The 21,595-nt window shown below is 41.2% G+C and overlaps 1 protein-coding gene across 1 annotated transcript; it reads left to right on the top strand.

Annotated features, from left to right (window-relative positions):
• The first annotated feature begins 927 nt into the window (after positions 1 to 927).
• Positions 928 to 19,597, top strand: LOC137594458 (homeobox protein aristaless-like 4). The gene is made up of 4 exons (XM_068313946.1): positions 928 to 1,656; positions 9,832 to 10,145; positions 14,926 to 15,054; positions 15,880 to 19,597. Exons 1-4 carry the CDS (start codon positions 1,317 to 1,319, stop codon positions 16,198 to 16,200), a joined length of 1,104 nt encoding a protein of 367 aa, XP_068170047.1. The 5' UTR covers positions 928 to 1,316; the 3' UTR covers positions 16,201 to 19,597.
• Positions 19,598 to 21,595: the final 1,998 nt, after the last annotated feature.

Genomic DNA, 21,595 nt, shown 5'->3' with positions numbered 1-21,595 from the left:
CATCATAATAATAATAATAATAATAATAATAATAATAATAATAATAATAATAATAATAATAATAATAATAATAATAATAATAATAATAATAATAAAAAAGAAAAACTTGGTCTTTCAATTTATAATGCATCCTATTGAACGAAATAGTGCGTTGTGTGAAAAAGAAGACCATACAAAGGGAGTAAGTCAATGTGGCCTCAGGAGTCAAAAGTAATGATTCAAGGCACTCATCAATTCATTAATTCATCTTCTGAACCCAAATGATTATCGACAAATAAGAAGGTCTCCTTAAAAGAGACTTTACCGCGTCACAGGTACGAATATTGTGGCCGTGAAAAACCAGTTGTGTGGCGGTGTGGTTACTAAACACAGGCTCCATTATTTCAGTGAACATCGTTCATTATTCAGCTTAATGGTTTAAAGTAAATGTAATTTCAGAAATCAAAGAGCTAACCTGAAAGTTGTTTAAAATGTTTGGCAGTGGTTCCTGTTTATTATAAGTTGATATATCTGCTGTACAATCTCTAACCTCACAAACTTAAAAACGAGTCGTGACGTTTGGATTATTGTGTGACTTTAAAAACAAACGCACAAAGAAATATATTTGGATTCTAAAACCATTAGAATTTACGCTTATTAATTTAACCTGGTTTGATCTTGTCCTTTTACAAGATTTTAGGATCTTCGCAAACACTAATTTGATTTTCCTCGAACACCCCTTAATAAAGAGTCGCTCCCGTGACTGATAAAAACAAGACTTTCTTTAATGCGTCAAAGTTTGGCATAAAAAGAAAAGTCGGAGGTAGAAACGCGGCTGTGAAAGTCGTTATATTCATCCTCTAATTGTATTAAAGTCATGTGTTTTCCAAAAAAGTCTTCCCCCTTCTGAGCTTGACCTCCCATTTCTACTGCTGCATATAGCGCAGGCTGGAGCTCGGTGTGGGCCTTTACTGTAGATGTGTATGGAGCCTGAAGGTCGGACAACTCTGGATCTGTGTGTGTGTATATGTGTGCGTGTGTGTGTGTGTGTGTTGTCAGATACACTGGGCTTCTGAGGCGGCACCAACTTGAGCAAGGCATTTCTCTTTACCCCGACAAACCTTCAGGGGGCTTTTAGCATTTGTTCAGTCTGCAGTCTCTGGAAAACATCTGATTCATTTTTTAACCAGTCCCAGATGCGGCATAGTGAGAGCGTGTGTGCATGAGCGCGTCAGCGTGGGTTTGTCAGTGCATGAGAGTTTGGGGAGAATATCTTCTGACTAGAGAAGGGGAGGGAAAGAAGAGCCGAGTGGATTTTTTAATATAACGTTTCAGGTATGAACGCAGCGTGCGTCTCATACTCCGATATGACATCGATGGATTCATATTATAGCACGTCTTCTGCGCAAGTTAGGGATCACCAGGCGAACCCGTTCAGGACATTCCCGACCTCTGAGAGCAAATACAGCCCCACGTTCATTCCGGGGAAGTCGCAGCCTTACGGAGAGAAGTCCCGGAGTCCTTTCCAGTCGGAGAGCCAGACATTGGATGGCACTGAGGAGAGCACCTTCAACAAATATCAGCTCTTCATGCAGCGGCCGACCTGCAAGACTCCACCCGAGGGGAGCAAGCTGCACCCGGACAGCGGACTCAACGGGACGCTCATTTCCTGCTATGGTGAGTGCGCACCAAAGAACGGCGCTAAAGCTGTGAAAGGCCACGTATCGACCTCTGGTTGAAGTGAAGAGCTTGACTGAATGGGATATTGAAGAAAAAAATGAAAATGAAGGCCATATACAGTCGGACAGCATCAGAGAGTCAGTAATCTGTGAGGGCAGAGCAGAGAATCCTGTTTAAACTCCTCAAAACATCCACTTTAACTGAGATGAACTTGTTTTTTAAATATTAATTGGCAAATAAATTACAAAATGTTAATGTAGTTTCACATAAAAGTGAGGGGCGCATTTGAGCTCAGAAATAAAATAAACAAGAATTCAAAAGGAAATACGTAAACAGCGTGAGAATATTTCATAACGTAAAATCATCAAAACACTTGGAAATTCATATATCAAATGAAAAATATCACCAAAAATAGGGGCTGAATTACAGAAAGTAATCTTGGATCAATGAAAAATATTTTCCAGGGAAAGTTTATAGTGTAAAATTGTAAAGCGTGTTATAATTTATAGCAGATTGTTATCATGGGGTTTGTGCTTTTGTTTTTGCCTTTTGTTTTTACAATGACTTCTTAATGAGGGTTAGTCCAGTGTAAAGAGACAGATTGAGAGTCACAGGTTTTCAATTTCCTCCTTGAACCTATAATTGCATTCCTAGAGGAGCAGCGGCGCAGATCTCATTGGCCTACGACCGCAGCGCTCCAGCGTCACTGACAAATAAATCATCTGAGCAATAGATTTATCATTGACACGTAAAGGCGGGTCGTGAATTGCTTCAATTCTCAAATGAACTACAAGTCATCAGGCCAGGCGTGGAAAAAAGACAGCGTAGAAACAAAACGCAGTAAATGGAAACAAGAACAACATTTCAAATATTTTACAGAAAACTTAAATCACATGCTCCGTTATTTTTTAAAAATCATTATTAAACCTTATTGATAAAAGATAAGCCTGCATTCATGCAATTGTCAGACCATAAACTCAAACCAAAAGCCAGTGTTAAATTTAGATATTCAGAGTCAACTTTTACCTCTTGACAAATTCTCTCAAAATGAAGGGTTTTACGGTCTCCAGGCCGCTTGTAGCACCATTAACACGCTGTTTAATGAAAATGAGCCGTTTGCTGTCCCTTTATTAGATGAAGAGACATAAAATAAAAGGAGCAGACCGGAATTTCGAGATATATGTGACAACTGCCCTACAGAGCTTCAGTTATAAGTAAAATAAAAGCCACAATTAAATACATGTATACGAGAAACTCCGTTTAAGCGTTTATTTTGGAGTGTAATCAGAGGAGAGACTGGTCGGCGCCTATGTTTCTGGTCCAGATGTTTATCGTGGTGCGGATGCTGCCGAAGAAAACATCTGTTAAGATCATGGCTGAAATTTAAGTAAAATCTAAACTTATGGTGATTCAAGCTTTTACCAGACAGTCCGTGGTGGAAAATAGATCCTGTCTGCAGGTCAAGCACTTTACGAAGTCAAACTTGGCACGATATCTCAAACACATTAAGTACTTGGGATCACATAAGTGAATTTAAGCACCGGGGTAACAAATAAGATTGATCTGCTCTAATTCTACTCAGTGAAACCAATTAATAGAAAAAAAACACGCATTATAAGACAATCTTTGCGCAGTAGCCATTACCAAACTTTGTCAAAATACACCCATAGATTTCAAAGTAATCTGTTTTTCTCGGAAACAACTGGAGCCACCGTTCAAGCTGCTGTCACTTTGTCAGGGATTCGACAGCAATGCCTCCAACAGCTTTGAGCTATACGCTGAAAGTGAATCGATTTGACAAGTGGGTTGACAGAACCATTAAAAGTCCATCATTAAATGGGTCTTGCCTCTCATGAGGAGAGCTTTGCGATGTTATTATTGAAAATGTTGCAGCCAGATGAAGGCATCGGCTCTGGGGAGGATACTTTGGGGTCTTGCCAAAGCCTCAGGCGTCAACAGGCTTGTGTTCATATGTGTGGTCCTCAAGAGGAGATATATTGTGCAAAGCTGATGCTTTATCATCATCGTGATGACAAAGCCGTCTCATAAACGAAGGGAGTTTTCGATGTGGCAATTTCAGCTGTAATACTGTTTACATGGCAACCCAGCATTTAGGGTTGGTGTCATACAGATGTTACACGAAAGTGAAACCTTGTTTGGGTTCATGAAAACTCTCATTAAGTGCAACAACACTACAGGTACATGCAGAAATGACGAAAATGTTCAAAAGATATGAAGATAGAAAATGCGAATGATTGATTTTTACGCATCGAGATATTTTGCAAATTGTTTTTTTTTAAAACCACATAATTTATGTTTTCCCGAAGTAAAAAGAAAAAAAAAAGAGAAAGAGCGAGAGAAGAGACGGACATTTACATTTAAAGCCTGTAAGATTTAATGAATTGTTTTAGAATGTCTTCTCTTGCAGATTACTGGATAGCGTTTTGGAACATTTGCGTAATTGTTGGTGAATAAAAACATTCACATTTAGACTCGGCTGTGTATTTGGACGCCGTTCATTAGAAATAAAAAATAAAAAAAAAAGGTGAGCGACCGTATTTGTGACGGTATAGTTGTTGGGGTCTGACAGGTTTGTTCTCTGGGTGCACCTTATCCAGTGACTGTGCGCCCGTGGCGCGGACAAGGATGGAGCCGTACCTGCTTCACACATGATGAATGAAATAAACCCCCGGAGCTAAACTAGTGCTAAGGAATGCAGGTCAGCGCTGCAGGAGAGATCCACATTAATCCAAGGCAGATGTGCATTACTGGCTCCTATAGTTATTATTCATACTCCCTGAACGTCAGATCTCCAAAACCACGGAGAGTCCCTGAGATGACAAATTGGGACTGGTTTACATAACCCCTTCTCAACAATACCTTGTGCAAATAAGCAATGAGTCAGAAATGGACATCGAGATTGGCCAATGATTTGAGGGACCCGGGAGAAATAAATGAGAGGCTTTCCGGGAAAACCACACACGTGTACGGAGGTCTGTTTACATCCACGTTTTTTGTGTGTGTGTTTTTGTGTTGTTGTTTTTACCGAATCAGTGGCTCTGAGATGCATTGCGCGTAAAAAAATCTTTTAGACGTGACGATTTTCAGTTGATCTCCCTGAAACAGACTGATTGCTGCAACGGAGAGTCTGTAAAGTTCTATAAACATAACCGATGATGAAAATTTTTATCGCGCTTTCCTCATAAATTTTTAGAAGATGTGGAGCCAAAGCTGGATGTGAATAAAGGCCTGTGGTTCGAACTGAGTTCGAGTTCTGTGTTGCATTAGGAAGTTGGTGTGAACACCGGTACGCATGTGCTTCATCTTTTATTTCTCTCTCTCTCTCTCTCTCTGTCACACACACACACACACACACACACACACGCACGCACGCACGCACGCACGCACGCACACACACACACACACACACACACACACACACACACACACACACACACACACACACACACACACACACACTTATCAATCTTATTATGGACAAACAAGTCCTCCTCCCTTCCTCGACGTGTCTTGTGATATAAAAATATTTTCCCCTGGTCCTAGGAAAAAACCAAAACAAGACGTTATAGAGTCCTGACAGAGGCTTAACAGCATCCTGTCAAAATAAAAGCCTCTAAACACAGGAGCGCGCAGGTGACGTCACAGGCTGTGAGCGCGCTGATGACTAACACATTGTGTTGATGTTAACGATAAGCAAATGTCAGAATGACACCTGTGATCATGTCGGCGTGTGTCTGTGAACCGGAACAGATTACAACACAAACGAGAGCGAACATTCACGACATGTTAGAAAATAAATGAGCAAAAGCAGCAGCGATCTGACTGCCAGTTATTAAAACATGAAACTGATGACAGTAATTTGTGCTGGAGATGTAAATACAACTCCCCCCCCCCCTCTGCTCATATTTGGCTCATGCTGTAGAAAACGCTAACGCAGCAGTCTTCAGCCCCGCCCCCTACCTGAGACACGCATGCGCAGACTTGGAACCCGAACAGATGCACGACGTTCATTGGCTTGATTAATTATCAGCCCGTAATTAAAGTCGGTATGACTTGTTTGTCACATCATGCTTATGCTCCAAGCAACTTCTAGCCTTTCTCACTCTTTATTTTTATAATACAGACATGAGACATTCTTGTTTTATCCAATCATCATCAGCCATGAGAAGAAGCACAGTAAATATGTGAAATATCTGTGAAAACTAAATCAAATATATGTTGTACGACACAGCTAACTTTGCTCCAGTACTTTGTCTTTATCTCAACTTTCTCCCTTGTCTTTAATGGACTGTCAGCTTCTTCAACAATGCGTGCTATGATCGTAAAGGATGAAAGCTTGTCGCCTTGCGGGCTACAAAATGTAAATGCATCACAGACTCTTATGGAATAATGATGGAAACTATTCTGCTGAGCAGAGGACTGATTATCAGCTTTAGGTCAGTGATCAGCCGCAGTTCTTTCTGTTTTCCTGAGCTTGTTTTCAGCAAACAGGCACAGCTCTTGTTGTTGGTTTGACATCTAATTTTTAAATAGAAGTGAAAAGCGGAAAGTAACCTAAATCATTCTTGAGTTTCACACAGCCTTGACCGCAAACTTCCTTTATGTTGATGGGAGAGAATATTTGGTAAAATGTGATGACGGTCTGCGTGATGGTGGACTGAGTTCTGGACTATTGCAAAACAGACAGTGGCTAACAGATGTTTGATTATGTGAGTTATAATTATCAGCTTACGATGACTTGAAGATTTTGTCATTTGATGCTCCTCTTTTTACCTCATGCTTATTATCATATTAACAATCAGCTTTGATAGCACAAAACAGGATTACTGAATTGAAAGATGCCATTGAACAAATGTCCTTCAGCTTGAACTTCAGAGGTTTTCTCCTCGTCGTATATAGATGACATCATTATGCTGTACACGCACTCTTGATTTTGCAACTTGCAACCCATGCAAAACTTCAAAAATCCTCTTTTATTCAATCAAGACCTTTTGTAGAAATCTTACTTACTTCACCCATAATTAAAGCTATTTTACGTGTCCTTTGATGTGAGGCAGTGACAGCCGCAGCCAGGGGTATGATGACAATAGTGAGGTCATGACTGTGTCTATTTATCAGGAACTGAGGCTGAACAGTGAGATTTTTTTTGTTTCCCAGGGAATCTACATTCCTGCATGAGCCGCTGGCATAGATCTCTCCTCAGGAACATCTGGGATCCTCCCTAAAACTGAGGAAACAACAGTCAACATCAGGTCTTAAGACTGTGCTGCAGGAATAAGACTACAGCGCAACGCACGCCTGTGCACCAGCAGTTGAACGCACAATAAAGAATCACCAAAACCGATGAAGTATTCATATAGCTCATCTAAAAGTGTGATTGGTAGAGAGCGATTGTTGGAGAGTGCTGTCAGCTTTTGGTCCTCTTAGATATTGGAGCACTCTATTTAAAAGCATTCCCTTCCTCATTTAGTGTTTGGTCATTAACTCTTCCCCAGGTTACTAATTTATAGTGTTTCTTTTATTTGGCTTCACTTGACCCTCCCCGTCCCATTCCATAAAAACCGAGAGGGTGCCCTGTTGGTTTACAACCAGTAAAATTACACTTTGATGTTTTCTCTCTGTTTTCAGCAGTGATTAAATTGCTGACCCCAGTAAACACGTGACCTTGGCTAACTGAAGAGCTCTGCAGCTTGTCACACGGTAACTCTGGCAAATTGCAGGATCAGCCGATGACATTTGGTGCACTTATACATATACTGATGAATGCTGAACGACAGTGAAAAACACATTCCTGCCTATGCCAAAAAAGCTGGAGCCAGTACACTGGAATCTTGGCTTCTCAAAAGAAAGCAGTGTGTGATGGCTGTGTTCTCCAGAACAGCGTGCAGAAGAGACAGCTCAGCATGCAGGAATACTGCAAGATGTTTGTGGGAAAGGAACCAGCTAGCGTGACAGAGAGAAGACATTGGAGTATGAGGCAGATGTTGATTAGTGCAGATTGCAGTGTCAATTGTGGTGATGCACATATGTTTAAGGCTGAAAAACATGCAGAGATAGCTAGACTAGCTCTGTCCAGAGGTAACAAATCCATCTGCCAGCACCTCTCTGAATAACTCATTGTGTCTCAGTTTCAAATTTATGAAGAAAAGTCGAATAAATGTAACGTGATGAGCCTAGATCATCAAATTTCTTCATCGGAGTTCATTCCAATGAATTTAAATGCCAATGTAAATGTTATTGAATAGATCTTATCAGAATAAGAACATTTCCCACCGTCTTCTCATACCTTCATCTGTCTGCCATTTTGCTTACAGGATATATGCCTTGCTCAGGGGCTTTGCATTTATTTCTCTCACAGGTTCCAAACAGCAACCTGGACTTGACCTGTCTTAGTGTTCTCAACATTGGAGTCATGCTCCTGCCCAGGGGTAGAATGAAAATGCACAGTGCCTTAGCATTAGAGGCCAACGCAGGGGCTGATGATGTCAGAACATCTGCCTGTGTGGAGACTGTAAGAGGGTCTGACAGGTGGGCTGCAGTGATGTGAGGTCATGAACTCGAGCTGGGCGAGCAGTGTTGTTCCGTCGGTGTATCTGTCGGGGCAGATCTGAGGGAAGGGGGTGGGGGTGGGGGGCTGCCATACTGAGAGGATGACTATTGACATCTCATCATTGGACACACCAGCCCAAGGCGCAATAATCCATGAAAACAAACATGCATGTCGCAGACAGCCACCGCCTAGCTTCATCACTGTAGAACTATTCACAGTCATCTCTCCAACCACTAAAACACTTGGCTCAGAGCGTCACCGGTGCCACGAGGTGTTAGCTCTCTTTCTGTCACTGTTCTCCGTTTATGGGAACGACAGGAGGCCATTACTGACATGACTCATAACTAAAATGCAAAATGACAGATTAAAATGTGCACAAATAAGCACAAAACCATTAGGTTAGTCACAGTGAGCTGGATCTAACTTAATGGTGTTGCACAAGACATCCGACTGTGTTTGTGCAGTGGAGACCATTATAAGCTGGGTTCAAACCAATATGCAGTTAAGACAGGGTGCTTCCCATGCCCATTTGCAGGAAAGAAAAACAGAGAGACTGACAGAGCAGACTGTTCTCACCAGAGCCTTTCAGCTTATTTATTCACACAGCTGTTTGTTTATTGAGAGAGAAGGGACAGCTTTCTTCATCCCCTGAAAGGAAACAAAAAAAGCTAGAAACCACTGACAGGTACAGAGAGAGGTCTGTCACAGAATGGACACACTTCAAATTGGAGGTGACAAACACAATGTTGTTTACATCTAAAGGGGCAACACGGTTGCCCCATACACAAGGCCCACCATAGAAGTCTGGAGACGGAGCGGGTTTTCGTGTGGCTCGGGTTTCGGGTGGCGTGATTGAGAGATATGAGTCGGAGGGCTTCGGGGGTTGTGTCACAGGTCACACCAATGTGTAGTGACATACCTTTCAAACAGAAAACAACATTTCTTTTTCCTCTGCAGCTTCTAGACCTGCTGCACACGGACAAGGCCTTTGAACCTTAAAATAAAACATTACACCGATGATGTCAGCTTAAAGTAACTGCCTGTTCGTGTGGATGTGGTAACATGATGATGAGCAGATGCATTCACTAGTCGCTGACTTGAATTTGAGGCACCATGATTTAATTTTGCCTTGTTTTAAAGAAAATATTGCTCTGCTGAATAATATAAATGTCAAATATCAAGTAGAAAGAATATTTGTAGGGGCGTTATTGACAGCATGCTTTTTCAGCCCTGTTATGGTGAAAGAAGTTGGAAATATTCTTTTATTAAATCCAGAATATGATTCGTATGACATTTAAATCCATACTTCAGTAAATTTTATTTTTCATGCTTCATATGAAAATCTGCAGAATGGTTCACTAAAAACTCAACCAAAAAGCTCAAATGTATATCATTAAAACCACAGACTGACATCTAAACTTTACAATCGAGAGTATTTTATGAGGTTTTGAACAGCGGAGTCACAGCCAGCACCACAAGATTCAAGGGGCACTCCAGTGATTTAGTGCCTTGCCTGATGGAGGTTGTATAAGAGACTTGAATATATTGATGCAGTGATGGTGAGACTTTTTTCAGCCTCTTTCTTAATCTCATTCTCTCAGGAAAAGACAGCAGCGGCCTTGGAGACTCTGAGTTGCCACCGAGCGTCGACCCTGCTGGGATGGAAGGCAGCTACTTGAACCTGAAGGCGCCCGGTGAGAAGGGGCAGGGTGAGCGGCCGGGCTCGGACCTGACCGGCCCTCTTGACAAAAGTGAGGCTGAGAGCAACAAAGGCAAGAAGAGACGAAATCGTACCACGTTCACCAGCTACCAGCTGGAGGAGCTGGAGAAGGTTTTCCAGAAGACACACTACCCAGATGTTTATGCCCGTGAGCAGCTGGCTCTGAGGACAGATCTGACTGAGGCTCGTGTCCAGGTGAGGAACGGAGAATGCCACCAGTTACGCATTAAAAACTAATTTCTTTAGTGACATATGCCATCTTTCAATTGGATTTCTTTTCAATCTACTTTTTGCTTCACAAAACCAAATTACAGATTGAAAAAGCTGTTTCTCTCAGTTTTATGCTGTGATGTGGTTATAGTTGAGGCCTGGTTTGGTTTAGGTAAACTGAGTTTGGGCTACAACACTTTCTTTGGGAGCTTAAGTAGCTTTGAGATGGGAGCAGACATTAGAGACATTTATTTAACCCATCTATCCATGACGACTCTCCCTTTATGTGTGTACTGCTATAGTATCAACTGATTAGTCTACTTCCACCGTATTACTTCATTCTTCTTATTGAGGTGCCAGCTGAATTGACTGACTCCATAGTTCCTCATGAGGACAGTCTCCATGGGCTGTGTTCTGTGACTCCAGTCATCCATGCTCGCATGCTAATAGTCACTAAGAACTGACGGGGAGAGATGGGAGAGTCAAGACTGGCATGTTGACAAAGATTGTTCACAAGAGCAGACAGCAGGGCCTATTGTTCTCCATCTGTCTCTCTGGCTGCCAGTTGTAGGACCGAGTGGGATGGGTGGGACTAAGGGAATACGCTGCTCTTAGCTCTTACACGCTGCAGGCTCTGCAAGGAGGTCAGAGGCCAAGGGTTTCTCCCCAGCACCACCACGTTCAAACTACTTCACTGCACAACTCTGGAGGAAGGAGGGAAAACACATGGAAAAAAGAAAAGTCACCAAGCTATTTGGCAGGAATATAAAAAACACTTTGAGATGCCAGTTTCAATTTTCATGTGTAGTCCAGGACATAGTCAGGGACAGAGAACCTGGCCTGGTCCACTTGGTGGTACAGTAAAATAAGTGCATTCATGTTGCGTTCACACAGAACCATCTATTCCCCAGATGAATATAATTAACTTCCTCATCTGTCAGGCATACAGCAGACTCTGTAGAGTCACTGTGAGGTTTGACCCGCACTTCTAAAATCAGACCCTAAAAATATGTATGCAATCAAGACTAAACCCCACAATTTCATCCGAAGGTCCATCAAGACAAAATCCAGGGATATCCAGTTGTTGAATATCAAGGGGCACTTGAATCCTGGCAAACGAGTGGAGAATCCTTTTCATCTCGGAAACAACAGCCATTGAAATCCCAGATCACAGACGCTTCCTGCCAAAATGCCAATGTCAAGGTCTTAAAGCTCGATTCTCATGATGAATGTCTTCATAAAGTCAGGCTGCAGTTTTCCATAATCACGTGTATGACTTCTGCTACCACTAGTTTATTTAGCACAATTAGCTCTCAACCTCAGACTTGAACTTAAACACACAGCTTACTTTTTATGGAGGAGGAGGAGGCTGTGTGTGACTGACTGGCGGAGCAGTCAATCACACACAATCGCTGCAGTCCCGGATGACAGAGATGAGGTGAGACGGCTGGACTTCAAAGCTGCTTTTGGAGTTGTGCACTCTGCCCTCCCTCTCTCCCTCTTCCTCTCTCTCTGCCTGCTGGCTCTGGAGCATAAATAAAGCTCTTTAATGGCTCTGTAAGCTGCCTTTTGCTGTCAACGTCTTTAGCAATTACTGTATCACTGGCAAGGTCCTCGAGCTATGAGCCACCTTCTTTACAGATGTCTGTGTCTGTATATATGTATATACAGTATATATGTATATATGTATGTATATATGTTTATATATATATATATACAGTATATATACACAGTGTGTATGTATATATATAATATATGTATATACACACACACACACACAATATATATATATGTTTATATATATACACACACACACACATATACCCACATACACACATATATACAGTATATTTATTTATAATTTATTTATACATTTATGTGTGTGTACATACAAATATGCACTCATACATATAAATATATAAATAAATCTATTTATTAATTTAAATGTGTGTGTGTCTATGTGTGTCTACGTGTATACACATATACACATAGACACACATGTTAGAGAAGCAGAGACAAGCAGTTGACTTCATAACGCTACCCCCAAATGCAGTCCTTGCTAAACTATTTGACAGGGGTCTCATTTCAAAGGCGAAGCTTTGTGAAGCCTCTGTGTCACATGACACATCAGTAAACACTAACTAGTGCAGGGTTGTATCTGCTCAGACATTGTTTTGCGATTTACAACTGGTTCCACTAAGCCTGTGAGATCATCCATTAGGGTTATTTGTTGTCAACCGGCTGAATTTTATATTTAACACGGAGAGTAAATGCATGTGTTTTCTGTGTGCATTCTGTGTGTGTGGATGTGTACGACTGGTCCACGACTCTTGTCTGCTCGCCTCCAAAAGGTCACAGAGGTTACCTGTGCAAAGCTGAGGGCTTAGGCGTCAGGAAATTAAACATGAAATGAAAACAAGCTCCAGTTTGAACATTCTCCCATCTCACTTTCCAATATCCCCACTTCCCCTCACTGACTTAAAAGGGAGGAGGGAGCGGAGAGGCAAGGAGAGTGGAGTCTGCAGTGGCGGCAGCGAGGGCCCGCGGTGTGAGAGAGTGGGCTGAGCTCCAGCGAGGGGGGAATAAGACAAAGAGATTAGGAATAGAGGAGTGAAGTTGACTTATCTTGATCCATCACAATTAATGTGACAGGCCACTAAGCGATAAAACTTTATTTAATAGGCTTGTGGAGATTTTCTGTCAGGTCACCACAATTGGACAGCATTAACCGTGGTGCTATAATTTCAGTCACTCAGATAAACATCTGTTTTCCCTTAAAATAAATAAACAAATCCTTGTAGGCCGTCTTCAAACTTATCAGTCAACAGCAACAACAAAAACAAAAAATAATAATGATAAATCTCAGACTGTCAGGGGGAGAATATCTGAGCCCACTCCTAACATATGATATAATTCAAAGGGCAACAACCCCATCACCTTGACATTGGGGTTCAGCCACAACCACAGATATCAACTTACCTCTTCTGTGAGGGTGAGCTGTCTCCTAATCTCGCCAGCTGACCTGAGGAATGTCAGAGTCAGACAACAGTTTTTACATCAACTTTTCTCAAAAACTATACCTATATTTACTACATACTGTACTGTGTATGTGCCATACAAGGTCCTCTATTTAAAAATGAACCAGCCTATTGTTTGATGCAGTCAGAAAAACGACAAGTTTGTGTTAGGTTATCTTTTTTTTTTTGTCGCTTCAAAATTTCGTACACTCTGCTTTCCATGCAGCACTCGTCTATGTCACTAAACTGTGTTGTGTTTAGAGAACATTTGAGAGGGAGACATGAGGAGGATTTGAGGAGGTTGACTAAGGGGAAATTGCATGTCAGGGACTGTGGAAACCACAAGCTGATTGGGCTGGGAATCAACCCACAATCTAAGTTCAAACCCCTGTGTCGAAGAGGGATCGCTGGCTCTTTTGTCTTTGAAGACGTTTCTCTTTCCCTCTTGGGAGGATAAGATTCAGACAACCAACAAACAGATACAGATAAACATGTGGAGGCTCCCAGTACCCCTCTTTGTTCCTTTATACTCTTGCGTGGAAATGTGAGAATGAGAAAATGTAGAAAAAAGATTAGCAAAGGATTACAGGAAGGACAGAGATGCAGTTAAGAATAAAGAAAATGGTAACCATTAGGTTGTGTTTCCTGAAAGAAATGTAACAAGACTGAAAAAAAAGTGATATTGGATATCACTAATATTAGTGATGTCTTAAAGAAATTAAGGCTATGTTTCAACATGAAGAACAAGAAGCAAGAAGCATCAAAATCTCCTGTTTCCTGTTTCAGGCCCCAGAATGGTCTTTAGTTTAATTAGTTTAGTTTAATAAATTTAACTTTATAATTGGTCTACCAATTATAAAGTTTGCAATATTTAAATCAGAATGGAATTATAAAACACTAATGTCCACCATCTGTTTTATAGAGCTCACGTCATGCACGGAAGATAAGTCTATTTGGTTCGAATCATAAAACGACAAATATCTCTCAGAGAGATTTGCACTCTGTTAAACATATGATGCCTATGCTATACCTAAATCTTTAATTTGGATGGGCGACCCTCTTCACTCACCATTCACTTGTGCTTTTTACTCCAATGCCTTCCATAGCTGGGGAGAAGATAAGTAGCCTGCACTCGGTCTGTCAGCAGGTACTGCAAGCACGGTTTCTCTGCAAAGTAGCGTGTCTATCAGCCTCATAAAGAGAAATTACACACAAGAATCTTCTTTATATGCTCTACACAATACTAAATTTCGGACAGAGAAAAGCATATTTTTTCATGCTTCATGGATTACACCGTGGGATTCCCCACTGGATCCCACTGTGCTGACATGTGTGGGAGAGCACACCTTTCTCAGAGTGATTTATGAATGGCTACGGGCCCAGATGTGGATCTGTCGACGCTGGCAGCCTGAAGGGAGGCAGACGCCTGTGTATCAAAGGGAGGAGCTGAAAGGTCCAACACCAGACGAGACACTCCATTTTTACATCAATAGATGTGTGTGGACGGCACTTTAAAGACACGTCAAGTCTTAAAACGTGGGGTTGGACTTTCATGTGCTGGAGAATTTATTTGCCTTTCTATATTCATTTTATATTGTTATGTATATTTTGTCTGATAGAGAGGAGAGGATGGCCCTGTCCTCTGCTAAAAAGACTTGTACAAAATATGAGAGGAGCGTTTTAAATGTTATCAAACGTTTTATTTGTTCTGTATTTTGAGGTATTTTGGCTTGTTTTCTTTTTTCCAGGTGTGGTTCCAGAACCGTAGAGCCAAGTGGAGGAAGAGAGAACGTTTCGGTCAAATGCAACAGGTCCGGACGCACTTTTCAACTGCTTATGAGCTGCCTCTGCTGTCCCGGCCTGAGAATTATGCACAGGTAAAGAAGAAGAAGGTAGTGAATATCCCTATGCACTGAGACTTTATATATTTATTTAATTGTGATGGGTATAAAGAGTTAAGTAATTTCTACAGATGAGATTTAGGGCTCATGTGATCAGTGCTATGTGAGGCAGTTGTTGCCCCAGCGGTAAGAGGTAGCGGTCATGTACTCTTCATCTTTTGTTTGATCCCCAGCCTCTGCGGTCTGCCTGTTGCAATGCCTTTTATCCGAATATTGAACCCCTAATGCTCATCCCAGCTGGGACAAACAGGGAAGGTTGTGTCATGAAGGACATTCAGCATAAAACCTGTGCCAAGATCTAATGGGGATGGTAAAATCCATCGTGCCCCCCCCCCCCAGCATCTGGAACAGTCTGGAACTGTTCTTTTGTCTGTCTCTGAAATGTCTTTTGGCCACTTGGGGGCAGCAAAAACAAGCTGTCCTATTATCTCTGAAATGATGAGTTTCCTTGTGTACTTTCGCTTATTTGCACATCAATTGTACTAATTAAGAAACGTCATCATCCATTGGAGTTGGGTTTTTGCTCCGCTGGTGAATGTAAGATTAACATATGCACTTTTTAAAAAAATCTATTTGTTTTTCTTACCGATTCCTGAAGAGGATGTCTGGCTCTTTACCTACTAAATACTCGCCAACAGTGACTGTTATCTTTTTGGTGCAGAACAAGCAGCTTGCAGGGTTTTCTCTTTTTAACGTTGTCACAGAAACAACACCCATATCAATTAAGTTGAGAGCCAAAAAAATAAACAATTAGCTGGTATTTATAATAATCTTAATCTGACGATGCCTTCTCTCACTCAGATCCAGAACACTACGTGGATTGGGAGCAGCAGCGGAGTGTCTCCGGTGCCGGGTTGTGTTGTGCCCTGTGACTCCGTCCCCTCCTGCATGCCTCCTCATCCTCACGGCCCTGGAGGTGTTTCCGACTTCCTGGGCGTGCCCAGTCCAGGAAGCAGCCACATGGGACAGACACACATGGGCAGCCTTTTCGGAGGTCCTGGGATCGGCAGCGGAATCAACGGCTATGATCTCAACGTCGATCCAGATCGCAAGTCCTCCAGCATAGCTGCACTCCGCATGAAGGCCAAGGAACACAGTGCAGCCATCTCTTGGGCTACATGATGTAGCGGCCCCAGGAACCCCCCTGCCCCCCCCCCCCTCCCCCGTGTGGCCCTCTTTTTTGGAGCAGTCATCAACGAGCTCTATGGGGGAGGAGGGAGAATTTCTGAGAGCACTAATGATAACACAGGTCAAATGAAGAGGGAGAGACTGAGATAACAGAGGCCATTACAGCGGCCAACGCAACCGAGATAACCAGTGTGACTGTGACAATCAGCAGATGCTGAAAGCAGGAGACATACAGAGGTGTGACTACATGTTGTGTTCATTTATCATTCCTTGATCTCTCAGGGTCATTGAGGTCCCCATTAAAGTGGGTATCATTCATGACAGCGATAGTTTTAGTATAAAGAGACTGGACTTCAAACTACTAGCCATATTATACAGTATTTTAATTTGAAATTCTTACAAAACACATCCTGCTGACTTATTCTGTTTGTGTTACTTTAGGCTTAGCTGTCATACTTCAGTATAGAAATAAGTTTTAAGTGCATATCAGAATAATCAGTATTTGCATTTAAAATAAAAACATTACCACGTAGCGAGAGCGAGCTCAGACGCTGAACTGATGGGAGTTCAAGTTCCTGTAAAGAAAGGCAGAGGTTGAATGCAATAAATGACAGCAGACAGTCCTGTGCCAAGTCAGTCTGGGGGGGGGCTGACATCAGGTTGACAGCAGTTCCAAACCCATGCGTCATTTCCTCCCTGGCGCTGCCTCCACAGGTACGCCTCAGGTTACAGACTGCGCTCTACACCAGCGGCCTTCAGCGCCAACACACCACCTCGGCTTTGATTAGCAAACAAACAGGAATGGACACACTTAGTTAGCATCAAAGTGAGCCTGACTGCACTGCAAACACTGTAATACACCACGAGAACCACGGCGAGGACACACTGCCGACATGCACTGTAATAATCACTCCACGGCTCCAATAGGGCTCAGCAGAGATGACCCTTGGATTCGTAGCCCGCTCCCAGAATCCATCGCAAGTCGGTGATTGTCGGCCAAACTGTCGACTCCTCGTCATCCTGAGGAGCATTCTGTAACGTTTAGGTAACGTGATGACATTAGAGCTGGACTGCAGGAACATGATGAGTATGTCCAGTGATTGCAGGGGTGTCTCTGTGTGTGTTTCCCCCGCAGGAATAAGCCTGTCGCCAGAGCCGGCCTGCAGGCTGACGTTAGCAGCAGGCTTCATTAGGCTTCTGGCTGATCTCTCTATGATGCCTGCTGGGCTACGTATCCGTTTTCTTTCCCTTGTGTGGATGATGGCGAGTGAGTTTGTTTCTGCTTCTCATAGGTGGTTAATGGTTATAACATAGGAGCGCCCGTTAGCCCTCCTGCTCAAGAGAAACACAGATACTTACGCCATCATCCAGAAAACGCCAGGAAGTACTTAAAGTCAAATCCTCAAAGGTGATTTTTGTGTCCAATGATTAATTTATTGTGAATTTAAGTTGTTGGTTAATTTTAATTTTTTAAGTATCCAATGTTATAATTGTATGTTAAAATTTAGCATCTTGAACATTTTTTTTATATGTTGTATAATTACAAACGTGTCCATTTTAAAAATCATTTTGATAAATAATTCCTTCAGTGTGAAAATAAATAAATGAGGTGATGACTTGCTGAAGACCTTTCATGGCTGTTTACACACAGAAGGAGGCAAAATTATTAATTTCTATTGAATATTATGGTTATTGGTAAAATATATTATTTCTCAAAATTTGCTATTGCTGCTTGCAATAACCAAATCAATAAGAAAAACAAAGTATTGGATACTACTTTTTTACTTTTACTCTCTCTTGACTAGTTTCTCTACTTCTTAGTGGACATCTTTTTGCTGCGATCATGATGCATAGCAATACACCAGGTTCTGGAGTTTTAGCTCATTCCATCATGGATAATGAAGTCCAACGCTACAAAACTCCTAGTTTACCTGCTGCAACCTCCTTCTTCAAATCTCATTTGAAATGTTCTATTCAAGTCAGGTGACTGACGGCCTCTAAAACGATCCAGAACATCCTCTGGTTGATACTGATAGATGTCTGGAAGCATTGTCCCTTTGAAACATCCAGTGAAGTCCAAGTTTCATCTTTTTCACAAAGGTTGAGACGTTTTAATCTTGACCCTCTACATGCTGCACCTTTTCCAGTGTCTGAGGAAGCAAAGCAGCTCCAGAGCCTCACAGAGACACCAGCATGCTTTACTGTAGGTAGAGTGTTCTTTAGAGCATCAGCTCCATTCTTCATCCTCCAGACAAACTGATCGGTAGACACTAGAAGGACTGGTTTATCTCGTGGCTCCAGAGAACAACATCCTAGATGGTTCTGATCTACTGGAGCTGAACTTTCTTGTGCTTTTGGGTCAGCTGTGGTGAACGTGTTGGAGTTCAGACATGGAGCCTTTATGTACATTTAGGCCTTAAAAGTAAAAAAAAAACCTAACTTTGTAGTTCTACTATTAAGGTTGGCTCAGTGTTTTAATAGCATCTGATTTGCAAATATGTCTTTTATGAAGGAGGATATTCAGACGGGTGGATAAATTGTAGTCCAACAGTTAAAACAGTTAAGGTTTGTATTTACTTTGACACACCCCACCCATTTTTTTTATTTGGTAATTGAGAACAGCTGATATATTTGCTCAATAAACTTAAGGTACAATGGGGTTTGACACTTCCAGCTGTATTCTGCTCTGAAGAGTGATTAATGTCAAATGAAACGATTCCATTTCAATGGATTTGAGGGCCAAAAGTCAAAGAATATTTTCAATAATTTAAAAAAAAAAAAAAAAAGCATGCCCCAAGGTGTGAATGTACGTCTAGGTTATTGACTGTGTGTTTGTCTCCTCATTGGTCCTCCCTCACTCTTCCACTCCCCTGCAGCTCCATTCATGTTGATACTACTGAAATGAAGCAATTTAAATCCATATAATGCCGTATTGTTTGAATGTGAACAATATAAATGATGTTGATTGTTTGTCTGTACATTTTTTTTGCTTATTTGTCTAATAATGGACCTCCAGAGGTAAAAACCAATGAAGTATTACAGTAATATTGCCAAGAAATGTAAAGTTGTGTTCTTGAGTGTTATTTTTAAATTTCATTCTATTTGTTTTATGTCTTTAAGCAGTTTTTGTGCAGTAATCAAATATTTCTACTTTTGACTGTGCCTTTATATGATGTGCCATTGCAATGACTTATTGCACTTACATAGTTGGGGGACTTTCTTCATGTCTGACTTCAAGCGGGACACGGATCTCCTTGCTAAAGCCACGTCAGTCCTATCCATATTCAGCACCATGAACAGCATCACTGAAATCTGCTAAAGGTGCTTTGTTTGTATAGAAGTAACCTGTTGATGTTTTTGAAATGATTTAGAAATAAATGAATCTCAATGACTCAGATTTCTTCTTCTTGACTTCATAATTTAACCAAGCTGGGAAACGTTCACATTGTTTCTGTATTTGCGGTTTTGTCTATGTTCGTCTCAGTTGGTTTAAAGTGGCAATTCTTACAATTCATAGGGAATAGTAATAATAATAATAATAGTAATAATAATAATAATAATAATAATAATTCCTTTTGTCACAACTGAAATAGGGATTGAACCTAAATATGTACATGACTGTCAGGACAAAGTGTAAAATAAAGAATCTTTATTAACAAAGTGTAACAAAATAATGTCATCTGACACATGAGATAAGACTAACGGACAGAGGACAAAAAAACACAGACTACAACAACACAAGGTGAGGGGAACGGGTGGAAACAATCATGACAGGGTAGACAATCACACAGGTAAGAACCACACAAGAAAAGGAAGCAACTTCCCAGAAATCAGAGGAAAGTTGGATTTCAAAATAAAACATGAAGTCACGAGAAAATATAGACAAAAACCAATCAGCTTTGACATTGAACCTGTCTTATATTTCTAAATTTAATTTTGAATCATCTTGATTAAAACAACAATAACTTTCCTCTATATAATTAAAAGCACTGTAATCTGGGAAATGTTGTATTTGAAGAGAGCGTGATGTGAGAATAAACTCAGGTGTTGATGGAGAAATCAGAGAAGTTAGATGAAGCAGTATGTTTGTAGTCACAAAGACTGACTGGTGCAGTATTACGTTTTGGGGAAATAATCACTTTATGATAAAAAAGCTTCAAGCTTCAAACAGCTGTAAACATTTCCTTTAAATGCTGAGCAATAAAATATAACATATCTTCCTTGTAATGCTCACGCCGGTCCTATGTTACAACATAAAAGCTTATGAATGGAACAAAGCAGGAACAATTTCCCAACTCCTAAATGGGAGCACATGAATGCCCTATTTGTTCTAACAAAACAGTAGGGGGTAAATATGGAGATCTACATGCTCAAAATGAGCCTTAACTTTAAAGGAATGGTTCAACATTATTGGGAACATTTTTAGAGTTAAATAATAATATGCATTTTAACTTTTTTGTATTATTCTAACAACGTGAACAATAAATAATATACATTTTTTTAACTCCAGATTGTGGTCGCAGCTTAATGCTGAACAGAGTGACATCAGTTTTCTTATCTAACGATTTACGGACAAATAATTTTCCAGCCTACTCCTTCAATAAATAATATTTTTAATGATAGTCTTGTGTCCTGAAACAAGTTGGAACTGACTGTTCAACATGATGTTGGTGACTAATGGATCTGCAGAGATACTAACATTTTTATTGAATTGAGAGCTTAATACTTTAAAAAGGCAAAGAGGAATGAAAGAAATATTCAAGGCATCATTGGTTAACGATGAGTGTGCGTGCGCGCGTCTGTGTGTGTGTGTGTGTGTGTGTGTGTGTGAGAGAGAGAGAGAGATATGTGATCCTCTTCCTTCTCTGGAATCAGTAGCTTCCAGATGGAACGGTCTACCCGAGCCATTAGGCCCAAAGTTAAGCCTAATAGTTTGAATGGGCCTTAAATAACTCCAGGTGGTCGGTGGCTAACAGTGAAGTTACAGTCGGAGCGAGGCAAAGCCTTCATGCAATACAGCAAGCAACACCGTTTCGCACAGATGTTCTTTGTTTTGGAAATAGGAGCACAATCATGCAACAAAACAGCCCTGTGGAAAAAAAAATATAATCACTTCAAAACATCTTACACAACAAGAAGTGTCTGCTGAATATCATCCACCGAGGAGACAACACTTAAGACAACTCTCACGTATGACAAAGGAAAGTCAGGGCCAGGAAAAAACCTGAGCCAATTCACATCTTGCCATCTCTGTGGTCTTTGCCCTGCAAAGAATGTTGGGAGCTCTCCCATTGCTGCTCGCTCCCATGCAGCAACAATCGCTGTCTTTTCCACAGTTGTGCAAGAGTTTAGCCGAAGCCCTCAGATCGCATGAGAACAGGAAAAACTT

This window comes from Antennarius striatus, chromosome 4 (genome assembly GCF_040054535.1).
Source record: "Antennarius striatus isolate MH-2024 chromosome 4, ASM4005453v1, whole genome shotgun sequence".
In the NCBI taxonomy this organism is placed as follows: Eukaryota; Metazoa; Chordata; class Actinopteri; order Lophiiformes; family Antennariidae; genus Antennarius; species Antennarius striatus.
The sequence above is the reverse complement of the archived record's forward strand: the minus strand, read 5'-3'. Positions and strand labels throughout refer to the sequence as shown.

Bases quoted from the DNA above. Each gene is read 5' to 3' on its own strand.
- LOC137594458 (XM_068313946.1), top strand. From the start codon at position 1,317: ATGAACGCAGCGTGCGTCTCATACTCCGATATGACATCGATGGATTCA. The intron at 1,657-9,831 runs GTGAGTGCGCAC...TCATTCTCTCAG, and splicing joins GACGCTCATTTCCTGCTATG to GAAAAGACAGCAGCGGCCTT. The intron at 15,055-15,879 runs GTAAAGAAGAAG...TCTCTCACTCAG, and splicing joins GGCCTGAGAATTATGCACAG to ATCCAGAACACTACGTGGAT.